Source organism: Hydra vulgaris, chromosome 03 (assembly GCF_038396675.1).
Source record: "Hydra vulgaris chromosome 03, alternate assembly HydraT2T_AEP".
Classification (NCBI taxonomy): domain Eukaryota; kingdom Metazoa; phylum Cnidaria; class Hydrozoa; order Anthoathecata; family Hydridae; genus Hydra; species Hydra vulgaris.
The window spans coordinates 33,026,747-33,035,787 of NC_088922.1; the positions used below are offsets into that span (position 1 = coordinate 33,026,747).

General features: G+C 27.1%; 1 protein-coding gene across 1 annotated transcript in view; it reads right to left on the reverse strand.

Moving 5' to 3' along the window:
- The window catches only part of LOC100209699 (transmembrane protein 39A), a 70,353-nt gene extending 61,576 nt beyond the window's left edge, over positions 1 to 8,777 (reverse strand). The window contains exon 1 of the mRNA XM_065792955.1: positions 8,520 to 8,777. Coding sequence (XP_065649027.1) covers positions 8,520 to 8,668 — 149 coding nt within the window. The 5' untranslated portion in view covers positions 8,669 to 8,777. The remainder of the gene's footprint in view (positions 1 to 8,519) is intronic.
- Between the last annotated feature and the right edge of the window lie 264 nt (positions 8,778 to 9,041).

The following is a 9,041-nucleotide window of genomic DNA, read 5'->3' on the forward strand; positions in this document are numbered from 1 at the left end:
ACAAATATTATGTTACGTTTTATAAAAAAAATTATTTTTCAAAATAAAATTTAGTTCCTATTTGAAAAAAATTGGAACTTAGATTTTTTTTTTTAACTTTTTTTTATAGTGAGAAAAAAAAAACTTTATGATTTTTAATGCGTTAATAAAATAACTTTAATTACAATGTGGTACATGAAAAGACGTTAGTGATGCAATATAACTTCTAACAATACAAAATATATTGGCTGAGTTGAGTTATGCGTTTTCGTTACACAGCGAAATCTCGTAACAAGGCCTGATATATATATATATATATATATATATATATATATATATATATATATATATATATATATATATATATATAGATATATATATATATAGATATATATATATATAGATATATATATATATAGATATATATATATATATATAATGCGTTATGCGTTTTCGTTACGCGTTTTTTATTACGCAGCGAAATCTCATAACAAGGCCTGATATATATATATATATATATATATATATATATATATATATATATATATATATATATATATATATATATATATATATATATGGCTATTTCCATGGTGGAAGAGATAAATTTCGTGTTTAAAAATTTCTTTTTTCAAAAGGTTTTATTTCTTTAATTATAGTTTAAACACCTTAAAATTATTGTTAAAATAAATTTTGAGTAGAAAATTTTTGAACCGAGTAGATAAATTTGATGAATGTTAGCAACTGTTTGTTCTTTTTATTATTCCAAAAAGTGAGTAAAATTTGAGGGCGAGTTATTGTAATATTTTAAACAAAACATATCCATATTTTTGTTTAGAAAGAATCTTTGAGATTACATATATGTCTTGAGTAAAAAAACTTTTACTCTTTAAAAATAATTCAAGTGTTTTTTTGTCTCATACACATCTGCAAAAACTACGTTGCGTCACTGAACTAAAAGCTAAAAAAGTTTAATTATGGCAATGAAATTATGCTTTATGGCGAGGTTTTTTTAGAAATTATATATTTTAATGTAAACTTTTAATCATTACTAAAAAAAAAATTGGTCAAAAAGCATTGTATTAACATATAGTTATAGTTTAAAAGCTGTTGCGTCACTGAACCCATCGACGGGATAATTAGCATTTTATAAAATAGCGCGGTAAGGAAGTCAAAATATCATCCAAAAGTTCAGATTTCGTTGTGGGTTTTCCAATTTTTCAAATTCGAATAAATTTTTGCATTTTAGTATTGTGAAGGGCTATTAGTAAATATTAGTAAACTTTTGGATTTATGTTAACATTTTCTTATAAAGTTGTAAATTTTTAAGAAATGGAATCAAAATTAGAAGTAAAAAAAAAAACGTTATGCAGAATACCAAGCTAATTATGTTTCTCGGAATGCTGATAAAAAGAAAGAAATGTCCAGAGTTAGATCTAAGAGATATCGAGAAAAATTGAAAGCCGATCCTAATAAAAAAACAGCTTATGCTGCTAAAGCAAAATTAAGAGTTTTAAAGAGTCGCACTTTAAAAAGAAAACTTTTAAATCAATATCAAAGACCAAGCTCATCTTTTAAAAACGTTCAACAAAGACAAAAAGCATTGAAAAAAGTTTTAAAAGCACTACCAACTTCAAAGGAGAAACAATCTGAAATTTTTTCTATTCTTTCAAATAGCTCTGCTTGTAAAGATAATTTGGGTCTACCTCCAGCATGTTCAAAGCTGTATGGTCTTTCTGAAAGCGATGTTTTAGCAGTTGTAAACTTTTATAATGAAGATGAAGTTTCCCAAATATCACCAAATAAAAAAGATGTCACTCGAATTCAATTATCTGACGGAAAAGCAAACAATATTCAGATACGTCATTTATATTATACGCTAAAAGAAGCTTTCGAGTTATTCAAGGAAAAGCATCTGCACATAAAAATTGGACTCAGCAAATTTTGCGACCTTCGTCCACGCAATGTAAAATCAGTTACAAAATTTCTGCATAATGTGTGTGTTTGTAGTTTGCATGAAAATATGTGATTTGCCTTAAATGCATTAACAAAGTCAATTCAAGCGTCTTCAATCAAAGTTGGATCTGAAATGATAAATAACTTTGTTTGTGAACCGTACACATACGATTGCGCCTATGACAAATGCGTTGCATGCAAAGGTATGAAACAGTTCGATAAACACATGCAAACTGTTAATACATTTGGTTTCGAAGTATCCTGGGACGAGTGGAGAAAGCCTGAAACTAAAACATATGCAAACATTGAAAAAATTTCAAAAAAGTCTACTGTAATAGAACTCATCCAACACATATCAGCGATGCGTGATAAGTTCGTTTAACACGCATTTGTAAAGAAAAACCAATCAACAATTTTTAATAAACTGAAGGAGGTTTCGATGAGTGTTAATTCTGAAATTGCGGTAATCCAAGTTGACTGGGCTGAAAACGCTAGGTGTTTCTATCAAAATGAGCCACAAGCGGCTCATTTTGGTCAAAATCAAGTTTCTATCATGACCCTAGCAGTCTGGAACATTGAGTTAAAACATTTGCCATAGTTTCAGATTCAACTGATTATATTAAGTCTTCCGTTATACCGTACATTGACAAAATCCTTCACTTTATTCCTGATCAAGTCAAAGAAGTACACATGTTCAGCGATAATGCCACTTCTCAGTTCAAAAACAAAAGCATTATGGCTGCAATGGTTGTGTTTGAAAAACGTTTTCATAAAAAATTCTTCTGGCATTTCTTTGCAGCGATGCACGGGAAAGGAGTGGTTGACGGAATAGGAGCTACTGTTAAGCGAATCGCAGCCCTGAGAGTTAAAACTAGTCAATACGAAATCAGGTCAGCAGCAGATTTTGCGTTAGCATTACAAGATTTGCAAATATCTGTAATTCACATGTCAGAAAACAATACAAGACAACAAAAAAATGAACTTGGATTCAGTTCAATTTTAAGTTATTCAAGAAAAATCAAAGGTATATCAAAATCACATTATTTTTATGTTCAGAATAATAACGTTGTTCCGATGCTATTTTCACCTGAGTATAATTAAAATTTATTACAAAATAACAAAACTTTTTAAAATGATTTTAATTTTGTCTTTTTGTTTTGTCACTGAACGTTGCGTCACTGAACTGATAGTTTTTTTTCTGTAAAATAAAACGATATGAAAACTTTATTGTTTGTGGCTTTTTTTATGACTACCTTATTGCCAAATGAATAAATTACAACAAAAAAATCTAATAAGTCAAGTAAGAATTAAAATTTCAGCGAAAACTCCATTTAAAAGTATGATAAAAAAACACTTTTTTGCGTCACTGAACTCATGTTTTAATTTTTGCTATGTAGCAGTGTTATGTTAATACAATTGTGTTTAGTTTATATTATAAAATTTTAATTCAAGATTGATTTAGAGTAATAAAAAATTATTTTTGAGTTTTTTTTTAATTTCTATTAAAAAAAATCTCTCTGCATGATGCGTCACTGAACTATGGAATTGGCCATATATATATATATATATATATATATATATATATATATATATATATATATATATATATATATATATATATATATATATATATATATATATATATATATATATAAGATCAGGCCTTGTTTTAAAGCATTAACTGGAGCACCATTTATATATGCGGTAAGCCAATTCTGTCAAGTCTAAAGATATCATTTAAGCGGTAAGTTAAAAGAATTAATTTTTAATTTGTTTGTTTGTTTGTTTTGTTATAATAATTGATTTTATCAAAAAAATTAAAAAAAAAAAATTATTCAAACTTTAAATGACATCTTATAAAGATTTTATTTTTTTATAATTAAAAAAAAACTTATTTTATGGATAACTCTATTATTCATTTTTTTGCTTGAATTTACGCTTGAAGCAATACTCTTGCAATTTCTTTTTTTTTTTGCATAAAATAATAGTTTAGAAAAATAATATTTATATAATATTATGTAACTAACAAATTGCGTGATATCAAAAAAGTGACTACTGAAACTGCCTTATAATTTTGAAAAAATTTGAATAAAAAAATTATATATTTTTAAATTTAAATAGATATTTTTTTTCTCGGTTTTTCCTGCTTCTTTTCTATATTTTACAAAAAATATTCATAAAGCGTACTTTTAACTTTTTAGCCTTAAGGCAAGTGAAAGTAAAATGGTATATGTTTTTTAATAAATGGTGCCTGGAAATTTCGTTTGTTACAAAAAAAAGTAATTAACTTTAGTTTTTTATTCTTTGCAATAATATTTTTTTTTGTTAAAGGGATCCCCAAGTGCTAAAACAAGTTTTGTTCATATCATAGATAAACATTAGAAAATAAGTTAATTAAACTTTCCAAAACAAATTATTGAATGAGATATTAACAAAAGCATTTGTTGTTTTACCATTATTATTCTAAGTTTTGCTATCTATTTTACAGACCTTTAAAATAAAATTTAACATTTTATGTTCCTTTAAAACTATATTAACATTTTTAAGATCATATCAAATTCAAAGTCTTTAAATCAAAAAAAAATTATATAAATCATATATATTATGTTCAGTTTCTTTAACAAAAAAATTCACAGTTGCGGTTACATATTTTTTTTACAACTTAATATTTTGAAATATGAACATCACTAAATGATAATTAAAGGATAGTTTAAATATTCCAAAAAAGTTTTTGCTTAATACAAATCTGCTGAATGTGTATGAAAATCACACTTTTGCAGGTAAAATGCCAGCTGCATTATGCTTCTTATCAAGGCCTGATACATGTTTGTTTACATAATCAACCTTTTACATAAACAAAAAAATCAAGAACATCATGTACTTAAACTCTTAGGAATAAAACAAGCTTGAATAAATTATTTAGTCTGTAGATTGCAGCGTATATTATGCTGACTTTTTGGCCTACAACAAAACGGAGAAGACAAGTTTTGACTAAAATAAAAAAAAAACGTTTTTCTTGGTGTGCATTTATTCTTTTGTTTTAGTCAAAAAAAACTTAGCCTTAAGATTTTTTTTATCATTCTTTTTAATATGAACACAACATGTCTCAGAGGTTTGGGATCTCTTTGAAATAGGAAATTTTAAGAGTATTTTTGAAATTTAAGTGTATTTTTAGTGAATTTAGGTCCTTTTAGGAGGTTTTTCAAATATTAGGATATTTTAGGATTTATTAGGATGTGTGGCCAATCTGTAATGTAGTAGCATGCTAAGTTGTACGGGTAGCCCGTGGGCTATGTAGTACTTATGTAATTCTATGTAACATTTATGTAACATTCCTGATTGTTTTTTATGGGTTGACCAGTCGGTAGTGTGAAAATATTAATATATAGCTATTTGAAAGCTAAAACCAGCAACAAGGGAGTTAAATCTGCTACAGCAGCATGGAATGGCACAACAGCAACTCTACTTACAAATGGATAAAATTTGCATGGCTTATTCAAACTTAATTCATGACTAGCAATTGACCGGGGCCCTGGCTTTGGCTAAAAATGAGACTTTTTTCAAACCCGCCCCAGGCTAAACTATGAGATTTAGCAGGGGTTGATAGCCAGGGCTAGAAAAAAATTTATAATACTTTATATATTATAATTTTATGCTTACATTTACTATTTATTAAATACTGGCATATATTTATATATTTTCAAACTCTAATTCACTTCCAAGAAGATTGCAAGCAACCACTATTAAGTTATGAGTTACTTTAAAATAGAAAATAAGTAAAAAGGTCAAAGTGTTTTCTAGAGTTTTGAAAAATTGGAACTACTTATTTTAAAAAAATATTATTAAATATTATATAGTTAATAAGATTAAATGTTAGACTTAATTTAGTTAATGAATTGTTGAAGACTAACCATAAGTCTCTAGAACCTAACATCTGATATAAGATACAAGATTTAGTAAACTAAGAATAACAGAGCTTAACATCAGTTGGGGCCTTTTTAAATTGGCTTCTTGGAATAATAAAAGGACATTTGCTCTTAAAAGAAATGTTCTTGGAAAAAAGATGAAATAAATAATTAATAAAGCAACTGCTCAAGATGGTGAAAAATGTGAAGTAAAATCAGGTTTGATTTTGAAAATTGAAGAGTTGGAATAAAAGCTTCCAAACTTTTAGTTCAGAAGGAATGAAAGCTTCTGAGATAGCAATATGCATACATATTATGGACATAAACACATATATTTGCTATTTATTTAGATGCATACATACAATATCCTTTCATATTTATATAAACTTTAGTATTTATATGGTGTAGTATTTGCTAAAAGAGAAAAAGAAGAAGAAGAAGAAGAAGAAAAAGAAGATGATGAAGATGATGATGATGATGATGATGATGATGATGATGATGATGATGATGATGATGATGATGATGCTGATGATGATGATGATGATGATGATGATGATGATGATGATGATGATGATGATGATGATGATGATGATGATGATGATGATGATGATGATGATGATGATGATGATCTTATCTTAAATAACATCGTGAATAGTAAACAACCCTGGTCGTTTACTATTCACGATGTTATTTAAGATAAGATTGTCTTTTTGTTGCTTGATAAGACATTCATTATACCCAAACATGCCTTAAATGCAATTTATAGCTTGTTAACAACAACTTCCATTATATGTTTGCAATAACAACTTTCCATTTGGAAAGAAAGCTATTTTTTTGGTAATTACTTTAGGCAAATACTGCCTATTGCAAAAAAAGAGCTAAGGTTGATGCTAAGGGTTTACAGTTGTTTCTGGCGATAAACAGGCATTTGTTTATCCAACTCAGTTGGCTCTAACAGATTCTAATTTATCTTTTTTTCTGAAAAGTTGTCTGGTTCCTGTCCGATTGGCATTTACAATAAAAATAAATATAAGTCAAGGTCAAATATTTGAAGATGGTTACGTTGTCCTGTAAATGTCAGCTGTTATAACTGATTTTAAAAAGTACCTTCATAACAATATGTGTAATGTCTTCAACATTAATTGTTTTCTAAGAAAATTGACGAATGTGACTAAAAAAATATAACTCTAAAGTAGAATAATATTAAAAAAAAAACTCTAATTAATAAATGAATTTTTTTTTTTTTTTTTTTTTTGTTATTAAATTTTATCACATCAAATAAAATAAAGATGGCTAGAATAATAGAACAGAATGAAGTTTTAAAGCTTAAAGTTAAAAAAGCAATAAATAGACAAAAAAACTAAAGCCAATATTCGATTAATTCATCTTTTAATACTTTGCTATGCTATGTGCACCTAACTTTCAAGCGACAAAAGAGGAAACAGACAATAAAAATCTCAAATGAGGTCAAGACCAATAATTTCTACCATTTTCTGTAACTTATTGAAAACAAATAAAAAATAAGTGGGAGGTGCGTATCAGACTTACCATGACCCATTACATTACAGGTCCGGATAACTCTAGTTTCTTATAATTACTTGCTTTCTCGCTTGGAGCTATTTTTAAACTTTTCAAATAAGAAAAAAAAATTTCAGAAAGTAGAAGAGTAACAAAAAAACTTTTTTTAATTTTTTTTGTTTGCTTTGTTTTTTTGTTAATTTACCTCTCCAAGGCCGAGAAGGCCACAACAGATGAGGAGGCTACTTAATTGTGGTTATAACCCTCTCTTAACTCTATAACTCCGAAACACGAACCTTGACGAACAAGATCGCTGCGCGGAAAAACAAGCTGAGTGCGGTACTACCAGTGACGTGGTGGGGATCAAACTCGGAACCTCTTGCTTATAAAGTGAGCACTCTACCACGACACCACTACCGCAATATATGAAATAATATACCGCAATATGAATACCGCAATATGAAATAAATATGAAAATAAGCAGAAAAACGACACAAAATAATATTTATAAGATAAGAAATCAAAAAAAAAGCTAAATATATATTAAAATAGAGTTTTAAAAACTTGGTCAAATGTAACCTTTTTTTTAACTAAAAACTAAATTTTTCTAGAATACATTATATATAAATAATAATATATATAATAAATAGATATAATAAAAACAATTGTTGCTGACGATTGTTTTACTGATGTATTTATTGATACAAAACAATGTAAAACTTAAAAAACTATTAATAAAACAGAATTTTATTTCATCCATGAGGTTGAATATTTAAATATCAAAAAAGCACACGAAAATGCTCATACATAACAAACATATATATAGTAAGTATAAAAATATTTGGTAATTTTCTTAAGAATGTAGAAAAAAGTAAAAAATGGTAAAAGCCCCATATTTATAAAAAGTGAAAACCCCATGAAGAAATTAAATGGCCTCTTGGGCCACCACACCTCTGTATCCTGCATGCTGTTGTTCCTGATTTACAACTTACACTCTTTTTTCATTATATGCTTGTTTAAGTTTGTTAATTTTATTTTAAAAAATTATCAAAAGTTGCTTCAGTAACTTATATAGTTTTTAGGAAATGGTTTCTCCCTTTAGCTGTCAAGTATATATTTGAAAACAATAAATATTGTAAAAAAAAAAGAGAAAAAGATCACCTTTCTGAGGCCTGCTTTAATGCTGTTTTAAGAACTACTGACTTCCTTATTACTGGCATGAACTGTTCCAATATTAAAGTTAAATTTTTCACCAACCAGAATTTTATACTGCAATTACATAAAAATAACTGTAAATTGACTGCAAACATTTGAGTTGGTTAAAAAGGGCTTTGTATCATACGCCAGATCCAAAACCAAACAATTATAATGAATAAACAAGCATATATGTATAAAAGTTTATTTCTCTAAAAAGAACTTTAAAAGATTATATAAAGCAAAAAACTTTTACCTCTAATAAACTGCATTTTTAAAACAGAAAAACTTAAAGAATTTAACATCAAATCAACACTATTCATTTGGCAGCCATAAAGCAAACTTATTAACATTTTGGTTAACACTACCTTGCTAGTCAAGTTATTAGATTAGATCAGAATGCCAACTATATCTTTTAAACAAACATCACATTTAAAGTGAGAATTTAGGTTTAGATAGGCCACATAAACATCAGACAAAAAAATAATT